This window comes from Andrographis paniculata, unplaced genomic scaffold, assembly GCF_009805555.1.
Source record: "Andrographis paniculata isolate CXL003 unplaced genomic scaffold, ASM980555v1 Contig34END, whole genome shotgun sequence".
Classification (NCBI taxonomy): Eukaryota; Viridiplantae; Streptophyta; class Magnoliopsida; order Lamiales; family Acanthaceae; genus Andrographis; species Andrographis paniculata.
In genome coordinates, this window is record NW_026137567.1 from 4,374,439 (window position 1) to 4,395,116 (window position 20,678).

At 36.7% G+C, this 20,678-nt stretch overlaps 3 protein-coding genes across 7 annotated transcripts; 2 read left to right on the forward strand and 1 right to left on the reverse strand.

The window, feature by feature from the left end:
- The first annotated feature begins 1,631 nt into the window (after positions 1-1,631).
- Positions 1,632-3,729, forward strand: LOC127248845 (ycf20-like protein). 2 transcript variants are annotated; one of them, XM_051271388.1, is made up of 3 exons: positions 1,632-1,889; positions 2,950-3,165; positions 3,240-3,729. In XM_051271388.1, exons 2-3 carry the CDS (start codon positions 2,969-2,971, stop codon positions 3,664-3,666), a joined length of 624 nt encoding a protein of 207 aa, XP_051127345.1. In that variant the 5' UTR covers positions 1,632-1,889; positions 2,950-2,968; the 3' UTR covers positions 3,667-3,729. The 2 variants fall into 2 exon arrangements, with proteins under 2 accessions (XP_051127345.1, XP_051127346.1); XM_051271389.1 differs by having other exon boundaries at positions 3,246-3,729.
- A 402-nt stretch (positions 3,730-4,131) lies between these two features.
- On the forward strand, positions 4,132-6,828 carry LOC127248844 (BTB/POZ domain-containing protein At2g13690-like). 3 transcript variants are annotated; one of them, XR_007838171.1, is made up of 5 exons: positions 4,132-4,749; positions 4,897-5,828; positions 6,047-6,181; positions 6,267-6,675; positions 6,769-6,828. XR_007838171.1 is itself a non-coding variant. In XM_051271387.1 (3 exons), the coding sequence occupies exons 1-3, from the start codon at positions 4,132-4,134 to the stop codon at positions 6,060-6,062; spliced, it is 1,566 nt and encodes a 521-aa protein (XP_051127344.1). In that variant the 3' UTR covers positions 6,063-6,828. The 3 variants fall into 3 exon arrangements, 1 of the variants encoding a protein (XP_051127344.1); XR_007838170.1 differs by having other exon boundaries at positions 6,267-6,828; XM_051271387.1 differs by having other exon boundaries at positions 6,047-6,828.
- On the reverse strand, positions 6,240-16,490 carry LOC127248843 (callose synthase 5-like). Of its 2 annotated transcripts, XM_051271386.1 has the most exons (41): positions 16,215-16,489; positions 15,832-16,123; positions 15,621-15,721; positions 15,309-15,430; positions 15,131-15,227; positions 14,907-15,017; positions 14,681-14,809; positions 14,493-14,585; positions 14,111-14,202; positions 13,903-14,032; positions 13,691-13,828; positions 13,529-13,605; positions 13,244-13,445; positions 13,047-13,161; positions 12,631-12,965; positions 12,310-12,362; positions 12,139-12,199; positions 11,943-12,024; positions 11,813-11,862; positions 11,604-11,690; positions 11,305-11,427; positions 11,115-11,210; positions 10,945-11,028; positions 10,721-10,881; positions 10,529-10,652; positions 10,328-10,422; positions 10,108-10,207; positions 9,871-10,022; positions 9,673-9,782; positions 9,473-9,595; positions 9,325-9,393; positions 9,047-9,236; positions 8,846-8,957; positions 8,663-8,782; positions 8,476-8,591; positions 8,305-8,388; positions 8,112-8,224; positions 7,778-8,007; positions 6,889-7,686; positions 6,749-6,799; positions 6,240-6,656 (listed from the first exon to the last, which is right to left on the reverse strand). In XM_051271386.1, exons 2-41 carry the CDS (start codon positions 16,016-16,018, stop codon positions 6,240-6,242), a joined length of 5,730 nt encoding a protein of 1,909 aa, XP_051127343.1. In that variant the 5' UTR covers positions 16,019-16,123; positions 16,215-16,489. The 2 variants fall into 2 exon arrangements, with proteins under 2 accessions (XP_051127343.1, XP_051127342.1); XM_051271385.1 differs by having other exon boundaries at positions 8,663-8,957; positions 16,215-16,490.
- Between the last annotated feature and the right edge of the window lie 4,188 nt (positions 16,491-20,678).

Here is a 20,678-nt window from a genome sequence, read left to right on the forward strand (position 1 = left end):
TTTGTTACAAATATATTTTCAATTATATTTATTTACATAAATATTATTTCATTATAAATAAATTAAAAGACAAATTTATCTTTTTAACCTAAAAACCCATCAACTATCATTATGATACAATATTTTTTAATATTTGTATCAAAAGTAAATATAATAGTTTTGCACGAACGGGTGGAATATTATTCTTTTCATGTCCGTATATTCTATGTTATCTGTTCATTTCTTTCTTTGGAAAAAATGATTATATATGTAAATTACATCTTGAATATTACTTCTTTCGTCTCAAACAAGATGCAACATTTGTTTTTGGCACGGATTTTTAGGTGAGTAGTATTAAATAGGATAATTTAGAAATTAGGTGATGTGATAGAGAGATAAATATATATTTTATTTTTTATTTGAATGATGTGAGGGGATAAAGTGTGGTGCAGGGTGTTTGAAACATACAAAAATGAAATGTTGTTTGGGACAGAGGAAGTATAATTTATAATTTTATTATTTTAAATTAAATTATTTAGTTATTTTAATTTTAAACTTAAATACAGAACATCTTATTATTTATGAAAAAATATTTTATAATAAAACATCCAACATATTGTTTGACATATTTCAACTTTGAAAATATACAAATTTATAGATTGACATGCATGCAACGAAATTTACAAAATCAGAGTAAATACCTTATGACCTTATGCAATTTATTGCATTAAATTTATTGGATTGAATTATGACATCTTTAGTTAAATTTGGATAATAATTATATAATTGTGGTAATATAATTATTTTCATAATGTTTCAAAATTTAGATATTAACTAAACTATTAGAACTCGTCTATAGTGAAATCATATTAGCAATCATAATTAACTTATAATATTGAAATTACTATTAAATAAAATAAATTAATATTTCGTTTACTTCATTTCAACATTTACCTATACATATGTAAACATTTTATATTATATTATACAACACCAATGAGTTTAAAGACTCAACATTTATTATTTATAAAAAAAATCATTTTATAGTAAAAATATCAAGCATATTGTTTGATATATTTCAACATCGAATACATATGCAAACTCCATAAATTTTCAAAATTCATAACTTCTTAAACTAAAAAAGAAGATTTTACTTATCTTCAATCTAAACCATTCGATTGTTATTTATAATTTTTGAATGATTCAGAATTTATCAACAACATACTTTTGATGAGTGCACCCAACAGTACTAGATTCGTTTATAAGTTATACATTAATAATAGATTCATAAATTTTGTTTACACAATATATTTAAAACTTTAGCATATTAATCTTTTAAAAATATCGAATCAAATATTTTTTTTTTTTTATTATATTCAAATTTCCAAAACTCCCAATGGGAGCCTATCTTCAATATTTTTACCCAAAGAGTGTATTCTTATTGAAATTGTTCATTTTTTATTTTTTATTTTTTACTCTATCTAAAACTTTTTTTGTAAATGCTTTTGCATATCTTCAACCGATTGAATATGACGATTTTTAAGCTTACGCATATAAAATGAATTTGCATAGTATTTGTTATTATTATTATTGAAGTTAAATAAATATTTTTATTGAATAAAATGAAAAGTAAAATACAAAAATGAATAAAAATTAGGATTGGGATAAAATGGGATTTTGTGCGGCCATTCTTCTTCCTCACTCTCTCGCCGCCGGCGCCTCATCCTCCAATCGTCCCGACGATACCCGCCATCATACCCGCCGGACCTCCAAGCTTTCCCTTCCTCTATCCCCAAATTAAAGTTTCAGCAGGAATTGGATTGCGCGGAAGCAGGCGTCGGGAACCCTGCATAGAGTTGAGACTGGAATGTGTGACCACAGCGCTGATAGCTTGAATAATCCTCCTGCTGGTGAGCATCTGAAATCTAATCCTCAATCTGATTTGATTATTTAGCCGTCGTCATGTAAGACGTTCGGTAGTTGTCGCGCTACCTATTTGACTTTCTATCCACGATAGGGTTAGTTTATTCTTCGCATTTAACGAAACTTGGCAAGTCGTTGTGATGGTCTTTCTTGTAAATGTTCCTCAGCTGATACTTAATCTACATACAATATGTGAGAATCATCTGCCCTAATTCCAGTAGCTACTGATTTGAGATTGCTGTTTTAGCTCAAATGTATTTTTCCCCAATTCCTCACTTGAAAATGCATTTGGATTATAATGATTTCGATAGACATTTAAATAACAATGATCGTGCTGCTGCTGTTGTTGTTCAACGCATTTCTCTGCTGTAATCTGTGAATGAAATCACAACCACTTGTATTGATCAGAGTAGATGCTTATTTATCCATTGAAATATAATGCATCTCCGGAAAATTCCGACACTTGGAAGTCGGTAACCTAAATGGATTAGCATTAACATTATCCTTCATTTAGTCTTTTAGATGACGGCCGAGTCTAAATGTCAATGTTGTTGCAATCCAGCAGTGAATCCCCAAGGAGACAGTAAGAATCTCCTCGTGATATGTGTTAGCGTTAAATCAAATTGAGGCGTCGTTATTGTCCATATTTTTCGTATGCTTATCTTTCACCAAATTGTCATTGTGATGTATGGATTCATTAAGCGAGTTACTCTGCATTAGCTACCCGTCTCTACATCTTGTAACATCATAATGATAAAGCACTGTTAGTGTCTTCGTTTTACCAATGCGACGTTTAGATAGGTTGCTCAAAGATGCTGGATTTGCTATTAAAACATTTATACTATGATGTGTGTCTCTGAATTCATTATTTGCTGCCTGGTTGGGTCTCTATTTCGGGTCGTAATATCTTATCTTTTCCGTGATTCTAGATGACACCGTTACACTTTGAAACTTTACACAATTCACTCTTGTGATATGAAGTTCTTTTTTTCCCATAAGATCGGTCTTATCTATTTTCGGCCCGACTTCTTTTCCTTGGTTCTTCAGTCTCACAGGCTTCCTATATATGCAATATTCTGTCGATGGCTTGATGCTTTGCCCAATGGATATATTACTGTTACATTCTACACCTCATTTTCCTATCCAAAGATGCGGGAGATCAGCTGTGCTTGTAAGACATTGTTGCCGCACTCTGAATTTTAACTACACACCGAACTTCTCAAGACAAAGGGAAAAACTTGAGTTACCTATTTCCAGAAACCGGTAAAATTCCTAACTTTGTCGAATGACCATTACTTCAATTCTTTAATTTCCGATCATGCTCAATTCTGTGCCAGAAACAGATCCTCAGGCGTAGCGTTGGCTTTGAACACCGACGGATTCACAACCAACAATGATCAAGGCAACTTAAACGAAAACAACGCCTTTCTTGGCGGTACTCGTTTGGGAAGGATTGCCGGCGCAGGTGGAAGGCAGCTACTTAGCAAACTGAACTCTGCTAGGAAGAACTTTCCCATGAAGGTGTTCCTCCTACTGCTGGGGTTCTACACGGCGAATGCTCTCGCCACGATACTCGGGCAGACGGGCGACTGGGACGTACTCGTCGCCGGAATCGTAGTTGCCGCCATTGAAGGCATAGGTATGCTCATGTACAGAAGGCCCATCTCTAAGGGGAGATTGCAGAGTCTTGTGGTGATGATAAACTACTGGAAAGCTGGAGTCTGCTTAGGCTTATTTGTTGATGCCTTTAAATTGGGTAGTTGAGTTCTTTCTTTTTAACTTTTCATATATATTTATTTATTAATATATGAACATTTTATTATAGTTTGGGGTGGGCACGGATACCCGAAATTTAGTAGTGTATTCAAATTGAAAATTTGGGTTAACCAAAAAATATTTACAAATAATTCAAATTGAATCGAAACTAAAATTATATATATTAAAAAATAATTTAAATTTTGATTAAATAAAAATATTTGTAAATATTTCAAATATTTGAATCTCTAATATACTTAGGTTCGGTTAAATAAACAAAAAGAATATTAAAAATTAAAATCAAATTGAACCAATATCAAATTCAAATATGCATTATTGTATTCAAATCGAATTTGCTTGCCTACGGTATTCGATCTCATTCTTTTGCCCACCCTAATTATAGATATTTTCTTGGCCACACAAATTTCTTGATTTAATTATGGTGATCATAGTCCTTTGCTTACGCTCATCAAGATGATGGGTTCGAAGCAGCGGCGGCGCCGCCGCCGCTGGTGGTGCTGTTCCTTGGCTGCTCCGCCGGATAACGGCGCTCTCTCGCACGCTAACTCCCTACGTTCACAAACGGCCTCGTGTGATAAGAAGAGTGAAATTGCGTCCCCTAAGGCGGAGCACCACCAGAAGCTGCCTCGCACCCGCGGGATCCTTTCGCCGGGTAGGGTTTCCCCGATCTCCGACCAACCGGTGATTGCGATTAATTCTCTGCTTCCGCCGCCGCCGTTTCAGAGCGGAGAACAGCCGGAATCGCCGCCGGCGGAAGGTGATTCGGAGTCGAGCGTGGAAGAGGAGAGTAGTTCGGCGGTTTTTGATGTGAGATTGAATCTGGTGGGGAAAAATGGGAAAAAGTTGATTCTGGAGGTGAATTCGGAAGTGTTAACGGCGAACAGTGGCGTTTTCGCGAACTTGATCGCCTATCATCGCCGGAGCTCCGGCGCAGGCGGCGTCTGCGCGATCGACGTGCCGGAGGTGGAGAATTTAGGCGTGTTCAGTGAGACAATCAAGCTCATGTTTGAGGACGACGATCCAAAGCAGCTTCTTAAGACTGGAGTTCCTGGCGCCATTAATATGCTCGAGGTATTCTTCTCTGTATTCTCTCTTCCTCATTCATATGACTCTGTTTTTGATCATTCTTGGTTGATTTAGCCAATGGAATGCTGTTTCTTGCCTGATTAGTTATGTAAAGAACTCTGATTCCTCTCGAAAACTATCGAATGAATTCAGGTGTCGGCTGGGATCAAGTTCGACCGGGGAGTTTCATCGTGTTTAAAGTATCTCGAATCAATGCCATGGACTGAAGAGGAAGAGCAGAAGCTAAAGGAATCGATCGCAAAACTCAGGCTCGACTACGCCTTAACGACAGGCATCTCCGACCGACTCTTCGCCCGCAACTCGATGGATTCGCAACAAACATTGACTAAACATCTCATTTCATCGATCACCACCTGCACCGATTCCTACGCCAGGAGCGAGCTGAAGTCTTTGATCAAAAGCCTCTTATCCGAAACCTCCCTCAACGAAACAGACTATCCGGATATGAAGGAGGACATATTCGCGGTCTGCAGGTCATGTCTAGGTTCTCTAAACTGTCTGTTCGAGGAGGCCACCGGAAATGATGAACGACAGGCGATTGCAAAGACGGATAGCAACAAAACTCTCTTAGAGCGCATCTCGAAGGAGGTAGACAACTTAAACTGGCTGTTCGATATCCTTTTCTATCACCAAATGGCGGAGGATTTTGTCGTGCTTTGGGCAGATCAAAAGGAGCTGCTCAAGATGCACGAGAATACGTCTCCAATGGTGAGGTACGAGATTAGTCGAGTCTCAGCAACACTTTTCATTGCAATGGGCGCCGGGAAACTTCACTGCCCATCCGGGACGAGGCTAGCGCTTCTCCAGGCATGGTTTCGACCAATGCTCTCGGATTTCAGTTGGCTACACAGGTGTAGAAAGGTGCTAGACATGAAGGCCTTGGAGGAAGCCATGGGGCAAGCGCTGCTTACGCTTCCCATCCACGAGCAGTGTCCGATGTTTATGGAGTGGTTCCATTATTTCTCCAGGCACGGAACCGAATCCCCTAATCTCAGCAAAGCATTCTCGATTTGGTGGCGCAGATCATTCCTCGGACGCTCAGAAACTCTCACCGGCGTATCCAGGTAACACAATTCTGCTGCCGAGCGATTAAACTGTAGATTACTGTCGAAAACATCTCCGGTAATGTAAGGTGAAGCTTTGAGGCTCTTTTGTGCTGTTCCTACTCTGTTCTTCGTCATCTGAAAATTTCATCTGTTAGGCATCGAGTAATCGTTGAGCCGAGATTACATAGGACAGCAACATCTGCATATATACTCTCATAACTTTACAAAATGTGCAGATCTCAATTTCCCTGAGGACTGCGCTACGATGGCATTTGTTCTCTACATAAAAGGTTTTACGCTCACGGCATTGCATTGCGTCGCGTCGTCTCTTATATTCTGCGCCATCTCGTGTTACCTGTTCATCTGCCACGGTATCTGCGAGGAATTTGTAGTTCTATGCAAAAGAGTCTACGGTACGATTCAGATGTCTCACTTGTTTTTCTTCCCACCGGCCAGGATACGCTGAATTTGCAAGCCTCGGCTGAATGCCTGATTGAAGAGCAGCCGGGTTTGGAACTCGTTGACGAAAGGGAACCATGCGAGGGTCGCGACAGGAGCGAAGATCGCTATACACATGATGTACTCGTACGCTTTTGCGAGGGATTTAACAGAGTCCCACATTCCCATTGCCTTCACTGTTTTTCTGCACGCTTGTGCAATCTGCAGCAGCGCCCATCCTGTTGGCAAGAACCCTAATAAACTGACGAATATGTCGCCCACGGTGAGATCTGCGAAGTTAATGCAGATGATGATCGTCGCGACAGAGGCAATAAACAGGAAGAGCTTCAATAGCCTGAAAATCAGCTGGAAATCGGAGTTCAGCTTCTGTCTTCCCATCGATACAATCTGCAAGAGAGATGAGAATGTAAGAGTCGTGTAAGTTTAGCACAAAGATACACTGCTGTAAGAAATGAGAGCAGATTGTCGACATCGTTAACCTTGAGAATGATCATGACAGCAACGATGACGAACCAAGACAGAGCGTAAACCTGCAGGAACCAAAGAATGTGCAAGGCAAGTGTTAGAAAATAAACGAATGCTGTCTATGAACCGATCAATGGTTTCCCTGTATGCTCACCGCGATACTCTTGTCGTTCTGCATCACATGAAGGTGATATACGATTCCATACTGGTATACAAATAAGCGGAGAGCGAGGATTACTTCCGTGAGCCGGCCGAGGAATCCCGTGGAGGCGAGATGGCTCTGCCCCTCCTCCCACCAAGACTCCCAACTCTTGGATGCAGGAACGCCAATACCACCCCTGGAGTTCATCCACTTAGTCCAGTCCTCAAAGTCTTCAACTATCTTCTGCCATTCGAACCCAGAAGGGTTGAAGAGGAAGGGAGCGAACAGCCAAGAAAAGACGAGAAACCCCATGGAGCAGGTGATGAGAATGTAGGCTGCACTGTTGGTAGCAACCGAGTTGAATAGTTGATACGTTACGAGTAAAACCATAAGCTCCAGAGCTTTAGTGAAATGGCTTCTCGAGTACATCCGATAATTCTCAGCAAACTTTTCATGCCTCACGACAAAGCCACGCCCTGTGGCTCTGTATTGAGCTCCGCCATGCAGTATTGTCCTTCCAAAGTAATGCAGCTTTGTGCCGAGAGAGAAAGTGAAGAAGACAGCTGCGAGTTGCAGCTGCATGACAATCACGTCGACAGCAGCAGTTCTGAAGCCCCTTTCCAGTCCGATCTGCATGATCATCGGCAATGCTGTCAGTAGACCTAATTGAACAAGTGATTGTGTTGCCATGACGGTTTTCAGAGAGTTGTTGCCCTTCATGTCGGCGAACCGGACTATTGCCTTCTCTACTCCGCTCAGACTAAGGTAGAGCCTACCGTACAGGTATGCATAAACTGTAAGGACCACCATCTGCATAGAGCATTGTCGAATATTGTTTAGCTGAAGAATAATAGCAGATTCTTGAACTATGTTCTTACTTCCCGAATTTGAAATACATTACCATTGAGCTCACATAAAACCCTGTGGTTGTGTAGTAACAAGATAGCATACGGAAGAAGTCGAAACGATGGCCCAAACGATAGATGTCGCGGCTAAGCGTCTGCTCCCCATTACCGCATGCGACTTTAGCTTCAAAGAGTGAGATTTGGTTGAGACCAACGTCTCGGCCCTTCCCAACTTGAATGTATTCATGGTGAGTGACATTTCCTTGCCTTAGCGTTGAATTGAAGCCTCCATGAATTAAGAATGTGTTAGAAACATATACGTACAAGGGAATTCTGTGTGTATATATATATATATATATATAGGGAGGGAGAGTTTAAGATGTATCTCACCAGCAAATATATCTTCACTGAGATTAATGCCCCTCGATGACTTGCTGATGCCTCCACGGGTTATGTGAAAAATTCGGTCGAACACATCGGGATGCCCGTAATGGAATCGCACCCTGCACAACATCAAGTAGGGATAAAGAGACAATGCATAAGCTTTGACTGCAGAGAGACCTCAATTGTAGCATCGACATACTTCAACGGCCTTGCTAGAACTCTCTGGCCAATGGTGACGAAACTCATCTCTTGATTTGACATAAACCAAGCCAGAGATGATACACTGCAGCCAAAGATAGTGAAAAACATCAGAGAATGCTAAACCTCAGCTTCTTAGAAAGTGAATGAGAGCTAGGCCCATCAAACCAACCTTCCGGTGAAAATGTGCTCGCGAACACCCAAAATAGTAGGCGGTCGCACCCCGTGATCCTCATTAAACTCCTCGAGTAGATTGCGCATCTTAAAAGCTTCTTCCAGATAGTTATCCTACAAAAGAATTTCTTTAGAAAACTTTCACTGCTCTTACATGACTTTGCATCTTAGAACATTAACAGTACCTGATTCATATCTATGGTTTGAATAGCCTCTCCACGCGTAAAGATTATAGCATGGTTTTGATTTTCAGGCTTTCCTTCTCCAATCTTTGCCTGGCCAGGGAGCTTTATACGGTAGATTTCCTGCAGAAATATATGACATGAAATAGAATCCATGAGGACGTAGAAGAAATATTTATTGCTTACCTGATCATGATTATCAACAGCCTTTACCAATACAGAATAATAAACCTTCTGATTCTTCCCACCTTCCCTTTCTTCGACTTCATCGATATATGCCACACGTAGTGATGGGTTGCTGCACAAGTAAATGGTAAATTAGTTATTGATCCTACAGCTTAAGGGATGATTTAGAATTTGTCAGATTCAGTGAAATGCACAGCTTACTTGACCATCAGATTTAAAATGTCAGTTGCACGGCGATCTCCACTGCGTTTCTGGTTACCGTATATTTGGCAGGTGGCGACATAAGTGAATTTCATGTCGGCTACAGCCTCTAGTTGAGAAAACATGGATCTTGGATTCTTCTTGTCTTCTGGTGATGGTTCTGAAATGCTTTTATAGCCTTCAAGTAACTCTGTTATATGTAGAGAAAAATGATGTAAGTTTGTTCCATTACTAATTTGTTAGTTTGTCCTTGCAGTGTGGTGAGACTCAATCCTTACCATCTTCGTTAGCCTTGTCGAGGAAAGCCTGAAGCTTCAACGCCCTTCGGTAGTACATCATTCCTCTGACTGAATGAGAATTAAGATATAATGATCCAACTTGAAGGCTACATGAAGAAGAATATGTGTGAGAGAGAGAGAGAGTTGCCTGTTCTGCTAAGAGTCTGTCCACGCAAAGAAGCCCAGTGGCGCAGTTGGAGTATGCTTTCCTCTTTTTCCAAAATTTCGTCTTCTTCACAGTTCATTCGCTCCCTGAAGTTGTTCCATTCATCTGATTGAAGTGTTTCATAGCATTAATTAGTTGAAGCAAGATATGCCAAAAGTTGAGAATGAGAAGATGATGCAGACCTGGATAAATCTTCTGAAGGTAGTATAAGATAGACACACCGTCTTCATTTTCCATATTAAGATCATTTTTCGAGTAGAGAGTCTCCTCGCTGTAATATGGAGTGAACACACTGCCAAAACAAATCCATATGGTTACTATCTTAAAACACTATCCAGCACACACTCATATATACTTCTGCAGCAGGCAATGCAGTGCACCTGAATGACAGCATTTTGCGCGCACGAGGTGCACATGGCATGTTCATGAAAAGTGAATTGGAGAAGAAAGATATCCTTCGCCGTGCTTCCAGGTTTGTTGGCACTTCAGCTGCAGATTCTTTAACAGTTAGAAGCATATGGAGCCGCCGGACCTGACAGACAAAGAACAAAGTTAATTAGATGATACTGCATTAATTCACCAGAGAGAACGTGCAGAAATGTTCTTATGCAAAGTACCTGTTCGTCCCATTGTGTTCTGTTTTGGGGAGGGAAAGCAATGTTAGCAAAAAGCTGCTTCCCAGAACCCTTGCTGCCTCGACTAAGTTCAGCAAGTTCACTGCATTCAATGAAGAAGAAAAAGAAATGAGAATAGAATCACATCTTAGAATTAAGATTACTAGACAATACTCATAAGTAATGCAGTGGGTAAGATGTGCATATGTATATATGCACCCACCGATTCTCATTCACCATCATGTCACGGGTAACTACTTCTAGCATATCTTGCAACAGTAGAACAACCCTGTCTTTCTGGGATGGCTGGCAATCTTTCTGCAATAGACACCAAAAGAGAATATCCCGTTACAGGGCATGACATGCAACAAGATGACTGGAACTACACTGTGAAACTGAATCAGAGGTGAGAGTGAGTATTCACCAATATCTCCAAAATTTCAACTAATATCTTGCAAAGATTAGGCAGAGGCTTGGTTCTAAAATTTGCTAAGAATGTGTTCTTTGATATGGAGCTTTCAATTTCTTTCAAGATGATTTCTATTAACCTGCCCACCAATGTATGGTTAGAGAATGGATCTGATAGCCTTTTGCCTGAATAAGGGGAAGAAGTGACCTGTTCTCAGTCTCTTCAATGATCAATTCATCCAGGATGTTTTTAAATGTTTCATAGCATTCAATCACAGCACATTTCATATACTCATCGGCACTGATTCGCTTCCAAAGATCAAAATCCTTGGAACAAACTTGAGCAGCCGTATCTACTGCAATTGGAATCTGCAAAAGACAAAAGTCAATCAAGAATACAAGCAATTCATAAAACCTGTGTTTGTTACATACCTTGCCAGCCAGCAAAAATGGCGGCCATTGAATAACTTTCAGGTTAGGGTCGGACGAATAAGGAGCAAGAAGCAAATCCATCTCCCTGAAGTAAATAATCAAGGTTCATTTCTAGTTTGAGTTCATGAATTTACATAAACAGGGAAAAAAAAAAGGTCAGGGGGGCTATTCCTGTCACTTATTAAATCTTCTTCACGGAAACTGCTTATAACTTCATTCCACAACTGTGCAAACTTTGCTGCTTGACTTCTTATATTATCACTGTCCTAGATGTTGCAGGGAATTGAGCAGAAATCAGATGACATTTCCCATAACAGGAGCATGAACGCATGTAGTGATTACTAATGGATGGAGAAAAACCTTTTGAGAGTGCTTAGAACAAAATAACCCTCTTTTCTTAGGCTTTTCAGAAGGCACAAAGTTAGTGTTGAATGCACCAGGTAAAGACCGAAAACGCGACCTTAGCATTTCCATTGTTCGGATCTGTGAACAAGAAAATGGATGATATGTTAAGAGGAAAGAAAACAGAAGGGTGAGTTTGAGATGATCCCACAACTAAATGATGCATAATATGTCAAGGATGACAAAAAAAAGGAGAGAAGATAACATCACTGTTGCAAAAATGAAAACTATACTAGAAGATTAACTACGGTTACAACCTCTCCAAGATGGTCGAAGGCCCCAATAAAACCTCCATACACAGTGGAGAAGACAGCATACCAAATCTGGAGATCCATGAAGTAAACCTACAAGAAAAGATTGTGACAGCAAAACATTAGATCAGTGAAAATGAAAGCTCTAAAGATATATTATCTATGAAAATTATAGTTACTAAAACCAAAATGTAGATTACAAAAAAAACACTTACCAAGATAACCGGTGCCCATATTGCAATGATGGCTCCCACATTGTTCTTGGCTGTAATTGGAACAAATTTGTAGCAATATGTAGAATTGAGAAGATAGTTCTGGAAAAGAGCATAAGTACCAAAGACATACCATTTGGGAAAAACTCATGCCATGCATAATCAACATGCTTAATTTTCATGATATCTTTGGTGGGCAATACCATAGGCTTTATCTGAATCATATATATATATAAAAAAGAAAAAAAAAAAAAAAAAAAAAAACACCTTGGATAAGGAAGAAAGCCCTGGTTGCGTTATATTGGGTGACTACAGGGAGGTGGAATTACCATCATAAAAAAGTTAAATGCAAATTTGGAACACAGAAGCAGGACCCAGAATATAGTATATCTGTTAATGACAAGACGAAAAGTAAGTCAGTAACGGACGAAAAACTATATGAGGAATGGTTCAGTAACGGACGAAAAACTATATGAGGAATGGTAAACTTGTTGGCTTACTTGAAAAGGGCCCATTGACTTTCATGCATTCCTCTTCCTACATATATTCTTTGCTGCAGTTTTGTAAGATGAAATATTGACAGATCAATCATATGTTAAACAAATCCCGTAAACAGACAAATTCATGCAAGCGTGTAAAGCTTGAGAAGAGGCTTAGAACTGGCAAAGCTAAATGTCAATGCCAAACTTATGTTATTCTATCAGAGGATAGGGATATTTGGGCTCAAAATATCTGTTTTACTATAACATGTATATTGTGTTTTAACATAAAAGGGGCTGAATGCTCACTTAAATTAGGGAACAAGAAGAAGATACGTTTACCTGTGACCACCATAGAAGAAACCTCACAATAAGCCAATTGGAACTCTCAATCCAGCGTTGCAACATGGGGAACACAAATAAGAATGCTGTCAGTAGATTTGGTAGCAAGTATAATGCTATTGCCAAGAGGTACAATGTTGGCAGCCCCTTGAGCTTATCGAGGTATACAAGAATATCATCAAGTGGTCGGAAATGAAGATTTCTCTGGACCATATAAAATGATGGAAGGATGATGCACCATCCAATGTTGAGCATTAGCTTCAGTATTGTCCTCAAAACATGAGTGAATTTCCATCTAAGGTAGCCAGGGAAGTTTAGAACCAGGTCCAGGATACCTTAAGGGACAGAAAAAGAGATTGTTCAATCAAATTGAGAAAAGCTTAAATCCTTTCAATAGAAAAAGAAGAATCACATACTCTGAAGCAGCCGAAGATAGGCTGCTGTGATAAAAATGCTAGACAGCTCATATAAAGCTTTCTTCTCAAAGATTTCAAATATGGAAATATCATTCCATGCAAGTATAACCATAATCTGCAGCAGAATTACTCAACCATTCAGTAAAAGCACTTAATTATTCTCAATTAATCATCTTCCAACTGTTTCTGTTAGGTACCTGAAGACCGAGAATGAGAAACGTCCACAACCTATCAAAACTTTGAAAAATGTGCCAAAACGACCTAGTTTCTGCAAAAAATGATTTTCCTAGAATTTCAGGAGTTTTTGAGGGGTGTTTTACTTGCGCTGCACCTCGTCGTGTTTTGAAAAGCTCAGCATCATCGCGCATTGGCCAACCCAGATTAAAGCAATCCGATGACCTACAACAGTTACATAAGTCATACTCACAGAATGAACAAAAATAATTATCACAAGAAGAATACTTTTCAGTCTAACAGTTTACCAGAAATATTCATTTAAATCATCGTAGTTGCACCAGCTTGTGTGGGGTGCTTTCCCATTGTTACTTTTCTTGGCTTCCTGGAGCCATACAAGGAGTACTTTGAAATCTTTGAAGCAGAACCATTTTGTTACAATAACACAGATCTTCTGAGCCAGAGGTTACCTTCTCAATCACTCGATAAATTGGAGTTATAACTTTCTGCAGGAAGGCTTCATCATCACTTCCATAAGAAGCTTTCATGCTCTCCCCCACAGCAATGTTGGCACTTCCAACTAAGAGGCCTTGTAATTCATATGCCATCTGAACATTCACTCTTTCTTTCAGAAATGACATTTTACTTCATTCATATGGAAAAGAAGAATCAAATCACCCACATTGTGGAAAATATAGCAAAGGCACTCTGGCATGAACCGCACGTTAGCTGCTTCACCCCAGATAAGAAGAAAGAGGCCAATATAAAGTAGCTTTCTCTGTTGCACTTCCATCTGACTACCCTTGGGGAGCCTAAGAGCAGAGGTTATAAAAGATCATTCATCTTGCAACTTACATGGCAGAATGTTTTTGCAAATAACATCACATTACCTCAAGTTGTGTGTTGTTCCCAAATATCTACACCATGTCTTGTAGTTCTTGAAAAGCTTCTTCATGAGTGCATCAACAGCTCTATCATCAAGCTGATGATGAAATTGTAGGTGTTATATAGGAAAATCTCCTGAGAATAAGCTAATGCATGCATGACTATATACAGTTACAAATAAACATAATGTGCAACACGTGTTTTCACAATGAAAACCAAATATTAGTGTAAATAAACACTGCGCATGATACAAAATCACAACAGCTAATTTTTTACTTCAGTGTAATCTTGATTCCCAAAGTGAGGTTTGAGCTTTATAAAAATGAAATTCTTTTAAACTGTGATACTCTAATGTATACCAATGTTAAGCTGATAAGGAGCACATACTATATTTAGTGGCTCGGGCATGGGAGTAAGCCTTATGTGAATATTTGCCAGCAGCATAATCAAATGCTCTCTTTGGTTTCTGACATTGTCCCTCTGTAGATTGCAATAAACCATGCTGAATAAATATCCTTAAATGAAAGCAAGAAGCAGTCATCTCATTCTCTGATTCAACAGTCCATAAGACATGCCTGAAACCGAAACACAACTCTCAGCCAATCGAGGATGTCTGACTCCCCAGTTTTCTGCCTCTGTTTCTCAAACGAAGCTGGCCATTTTAAACCATTGGTGTTCCTTAAAGCAGTGACACCAGCTTTCACCTGGCTTCAGTAAAGAGTATGCTATGTAAATAGAGTTATTGACAAGATAATTAAACAAGTACCTTCGGAATGAACATCTACTCCAGAAAAAGATCACCTCTTCAAGCTGCATGATAGGCTGTGATGCACCAGCAGAATCCAGGGGAAGGATGTTGTACGTACCAAAAATTTCATTCTTAGCCTGGACATCACTTGCTGATGCAATAATCTGTAAACTTTAATGACTTAATATGTTGTGGCATCATATAGCCAGCTTGTGAGGAAGCCAGGATTGTGCTATTTAACTTAGTCAAAAGCTCATGCAATTAAGTAAAAACTAACCTCAGGAGCAACTTCCTCAACTTTCTCAGTTTTATTAACAGCACATAGCACTTCAAAGAGGACTCCGGCTGTCTGGTAAGCTTTTCCAAGCTGGGCTCTGTTCAGGTAAGAGTTATAAAAATACCCATCACTATGATATTCAAAATCTACAGTACTCCATGAAATAATAGCACTAAACCTGTCAGTTTGCTCGCCCTTGTTAAGTTCCATAACATATTGCTCATAATATTGCTTGTAGTAGCTCTCAATTTCTCGAGCATCTGTCCTCTTGACTCGAGCAGCAAGTGTTGATTCATTTTCCTGATTATAAAATTTACAAAAAACTTTGAGATGATCAGAATATACCAACGAAAAATGCATTGGAAACATCCCACTTCTATTACACATTCATCATTCTGTTTACACACAAAAACTAAAACAGAATACTGAAACAAGTATATATATATATAGAAAATGTAAAGGCTGATATATATATGGATTATATATTTACCCTTTCTAATCTTTGTTGAAGGCTAGTCTTAAATTGCAGGACACTACGTCCGCTTGAATGAGGATCCAACCGATGGGCCTTTTCAAGTGCATATAATCGACCTGAAAAGTGAACTCAATTACATCAAGTTGAGAAGGAAATCTCCGAATGCTAACTTGAAGTCTTTACGAGTAATCTACAATAATAATTACTGAAAGATGATTGATCATACAGAGGTAGGCGACGCGTGGACGCACGTTCTGTATCTCAGCAGCGACGCGAAGAATCGGGGCAATGGACTGTAGCGAAGAAGGAACAACCTCGTTGTCGAATACTTCTGTAGAAAACACCGTGGTGTTCGCGCTGCGCGAGGAGCGCCGCATCAGCGCCGTCTGCTCGGAGCTCCCCGGCGCCGCCATTTTTCCGGCCGGCAGAGCACTCGACAGCCTAGCCGAGCCACGAGAGTTCTGAAATCGCTCTCCCCTCTACCACCGGCTCGATTGTCTTCCCCCCTCCCCCCCAAACTGATCCCCACCAGACGTCGAAAATCCACATCAATCAATACTACTGCATAACAATCCACCAAAAAGAAAATTTGAGACGAACAGCACTTACATGTGATTCAAATCACGTGGAATTCAGGGAGGTTCCGGGGGAGATAAGGAGAAATGCTTCAAAAGAGAAGACGGAGAAACGGAGAAAGGATTTAATCGCGGAAGATACGGAAACTGCGTCAGTAACGCCATGGAGAGACGCGTGGTAGAGCACGAGAGTCTCTTCCTCGCTCCTCGGGACGTCCGTACGTACGTACATCCTCCTCCGGCGCCTGTGTTTCCGACTTTCCGTTGCAACGGTCAAAAAATGGGTCGAGTCTGTCAAAATAGACCGCAACTGCATGTACTGTACTACAGGTTAGGATTGGATTTGGGTAGGGAAGAACCAGCTGCCTTGAACACATTTTCTTGATCTACAATCCAAACCCATTGTTTGATCAACCTATTTTTAACTTAAATGAACCTTGATCCAATAAAAACTTATGGACCATAAATTCAATTTTTTTTTTTTTTTTTTCAAGCAAATTAATTTAAAAGAAAATTATATTTTAACAACAATAATAATAAGGGCAAATTATATAACACCTCTATTTTCATAAAAATAGATAAAATTCTGTATTTTATTTATTGAGTGAAACTCATTTATGTTAATATAAAACTTGTATGAAACACATTTTTTGTCTGGCATTTGGTTTAAATAAATACCTAAATTATATAAGTTAAAATAATTGATTAAATAATTTATTTTTATGATTTTTATAAACATCAAATAACAATTTATCTCTCAAAATTTATAAAATTAATGATTAATCAATTATTTATTTATTTATTTTATTCAATAAAATAAAACAATTTTTATTCAACTCTTTTCCAACATTAGTTATGTTTATGAGGGAGGATGTAAGTTCGACTCAAATCTAATTATTTTATAATGTAATATCAAAACTATTAACAAAATCTTGTCAAAATATTGTGCATTTCAAGATTGATTGTTTCTTTTAAGTTGACATTTTTTTGCACAATTTATAACTATGATTTGTTTCCTCCCTTCAAAATAATTGAATAAAATAACTATTTTCTTTTTATTTAATCTAACATGAAATTATTTATTTTTATTTAAAATATCGTGTCAATATTTATATATCACCCTAAATATTGTTTCAATTCAAAATTTAACTAATCTCAAAGTCAAAATACAAATTCAAACCTTACACAAATATACATGTCTTCTAGAATTTCTTGCCCTTTAAAGCACACATCAATATCACATTTTTTAAACAATTATTGTTGATGTTTTTATCTTCTAATTAATATATAATATATATATAACACTATTTTCCATCCAAAAAAGGACGTTAAGTATTCTCTCTGTCCCGTATACTGTTATTGTGTTGGGTACGAGATTTAAAAATATTAATATTACATTGATAGTTGGTAAAAAATAAAGATAAATAATTTTTTTGTCTTTGTGAGTATATTAGTATAAAAAGTAATGGCAATTGTATAATAATAATAAAAAAGTATGGACATTTTTATAATAATATGATTATATATAAAAATGAAACTATTATTTTAAGACGAACAAAAATGATAAATACTATTATATTTGGACAAATGAAAGTATTACTTTTCATTTAAAATAGGTACAGTATCTAACATTAATTATTATTAATAAATAAATAAATAAACTCAAAATAGTTGCTGACATCAAAATCAATCCAAATCACATCTAAATTTTCTGCTTTTTGGGCTAAATACAAAGCATCGATATATATACAGATATATATATATATATATTTTAGTATTTTCCAACACCTCTTGAAAAAAATGTAAGTGCTTGGAAATAGATTTTATTATTATTATTATTATTATTATGTGGTAAAATAATGAGTGCACGAGAATATGCCCTATTTATATTTATTTCTTAAATTTGATAAATTGGAAATATTTATACAATGATTGGCATAATGAGCTTGTAATTAATTTAAAATAAATGAGAAATTTTTAGTTTATCAGTTGAGTGGTTATATACCTACCAATCTATTATATTATTAAATCCATAAATATAATGCAATAATTATTTCACAAATATTGAAAAAAGTAGATGTAACGAATTTGTTTAGCTACAAGACATCACTACAAATATTGTGTCATTATTGTTGTTATTTTGTCATTTTCACTCATTATTTTATAAGAATAAGATCGTGTAATCTTTCTAAATTAAAAGAAAATAATTATAATAATTAAATAACATATAGTATTAAAGAAATAGAGAATGTTCAGGCTAGATAGAAATTATTTATTTGGCACTTTAATTTATCATTATGATTATTATTTTAATTTTGATGTTAACAATAAGTTGATATGATACTTTATTAGTAAAATAAGTAATATATTCATAAAAAAACAAAATAGTAAAAAGACATATAAGTCAGAACAATTTTAATTTTTTTTTTCAAAATTATCAAATCAAGCGCATATCTTTTATTTATTATATTAAATCAAATAATTATTTTAATTTAAAATTTTACTATTTAAAATAAAAGGCAAAGCTCGAGAAATTAACACACCCATGTTTATTTCTATTTGCTTAGATTGAAATATTACGTGACTAAAACAAACAATATCAATTTCGGAGAAGGTTATGGCATAACTTGGGATTGATTTATTTTATCTATAATATAAAACACTAATTTTATTTATTTATTTATTTTTGTCCTCTACTTTCTGGACTTTGGTTCTCAGTAGCAATATTTATTTTCTTCAGATTTTATTCTTTTTAAAATTGGGTCATTTGAACTAATACTACTTATGTTGAACCTACATGTTAAACAATACTTTCTCCGTCCATTTTCTATTCTTAAAGTATATTTATATGATTTTTTAGGTGACTGTATTTTTGTTATGAATGGACAAATTTGCCCTTAAATGTATAGTAGAGATTAAAAATAATAAATGAATGAAGGGTAAAAATGTAAAATTTGTGTTTAAAAAAGAAAATAAGACAATAGTTGTTGAACGTCCCAAATAGGAAAATAGGACATTAGTTAGTTTGTGTACGGAGAAAGTATTTCTTTTATTCCACCAAAAGGGCCGGACCACAATTTATTAATTCTCTAATTCACCTCTTATATTTTTATATTTCAATTTTGGATAGATTCTAATACTTTTTTGTCGGTCTAACAATTCATTGACGCATTACTTTTAGAAATAACTAAGAACTCATAAGATTAAAAAAATTGATTATATTGCTCTTAAGCTTGATGGTTTTACAAATGAGATTCACATTTCTCTTCATATACAATCTCATTGTTGGGTACGAGGAAAGACGTAGGCTGGCACACGTACACGTAAGAGGCTAACTCCTCCGAGTCTAATGGCAGCGGAAATAGGAAATCACAAAGGGTTTACACTTCGGAAACACGTTGTATTGTTCTGTGGTTATAACTCTTGTGTGTCACATATACTTGCCTATGGGGGGCTAAGATCAAACATAAAACAAACAACACACAAGATTTGTTAACCCAGTTCGGTATAACTACCTACATCTAAGGAATTTCAATTCATGAGACGTCTACTAAACCTATTACCAGGTATGGAAGGGACTTAATGACTCAACAAACACAGACCCAAAGTTATCCTCTCCTACAGTCTTCTTTACATCCCAATGTAAAGAAACTAGAGATTAAACCGCAGTTCTAAACTGAGAGTAAGCGAGTATAGGTTGATCTTTTTCTTCTATTGGAAATCATTTTCTTCCTTTCTTCATATGAGCTTCAAATCTCGAGCTCAGATTCTTTTTCAGATCAAGGAGTAGTAAAAACAAAAAGATTGAGAAAATATACACTCTTTTTCTCACTAGATTTTTCACTCTCACTTCACAAGATTATTCACAGTTTATACAAACAATTTATCCAAAAAAAAAAAAAAAACATACTGCCTCAATAGAGTATTTTAGTAACCAACCGTTGGGTATTAAATGCGTCACCACAAACCTGCAACATTATTTCTCCTATATTTGACAATTCATATATTGATAGAACCTGTACAAAATGGGTAATACAAAAAATTTTCAGCAGCAGTTTGTTGCATTTCATATTTGAGTCGTCTTCGAGTTTCGATATTCTGAAAAGTTAGTAATATATGTCGAAACAATAAATAGTACTTTTGTAACACTCATAATGGGATGGACAAAATCATTTCAATCTAACTACTACAATCAAGATAGATTAAGAAAAATTTTCAAGATAAGCATAAATGTTTCTAATTCCTTCCGAAGAGTTCTAGAAGTCCATGAGCAGCCTCAAGTTTTAGTACATTCTCTTGTCCAAGAATTCTACAATTTTTATGCCTAGTTGTTTTTGTTCAAACAATTTATGAATACTTCCTCCTCCTATTCAAAAAGAATATACTCTATTTATTTTTGACACAAAATTAAAAGATATTATATTTAAATGATAATTAAAAAGTGTGTAATTTTTTAATTTTTTTCTTACCATTTGTTTTTTATTTTTTTATTTTTGAT

Bases quoted from the DNA above. Each gene is read 5' to 3' on its own strand.
- LOC127248844 (XM_051271387.1), top strand. From the start codon at position 4,132: ATGATGGGTTCGAAGCAGCGGCGGCGCCGCCGCCGCTGGTGGTGCTGT. The intron at 4,750-4,896 runs GTATTCTTCTCT...GAATGAATTCAG, and splicing joins GCGCCATTAATATGCTCGAG to GTGTCGGCTGGGATCAAGTT.
- LOC127248845 (XM_051271388.1), top strand. From the start codon at position 2,969: ATGCAATATTCTGTCGATGGCTTGATGCTTTGCCCAATGGATATATTA. The intron at 3,166-3,239 runs GTAAAATTCCTA...ATTCTGTGCCAG, and splicing joins TTACCTATTTCCAGAAACCG to AAACAGATCCTCAGGCGTAG.
- LOC127248843 (XM_051271385.1), bottom strand. From the start codon at position 16,018: ATGGCGGCGCCGGGGAGCTCCGAGCAGACGGCGCTGATGCGGCGCTCC. The intron at 11,691-11,812 runs GTAAGTGTTTTT...CTTTTCTTGTAG, and splicing joins TATGGGCACCGGTTATCTTG to GTTTACTTCATGGATCTCCA. The intron at 11,029-11,114 runs AATAGCCCCCCT...ATTTACTTCAGG, and splicing joins AAGATTTAATAAGTGACAGG to GAGATGGATTTGCTTCTTGC.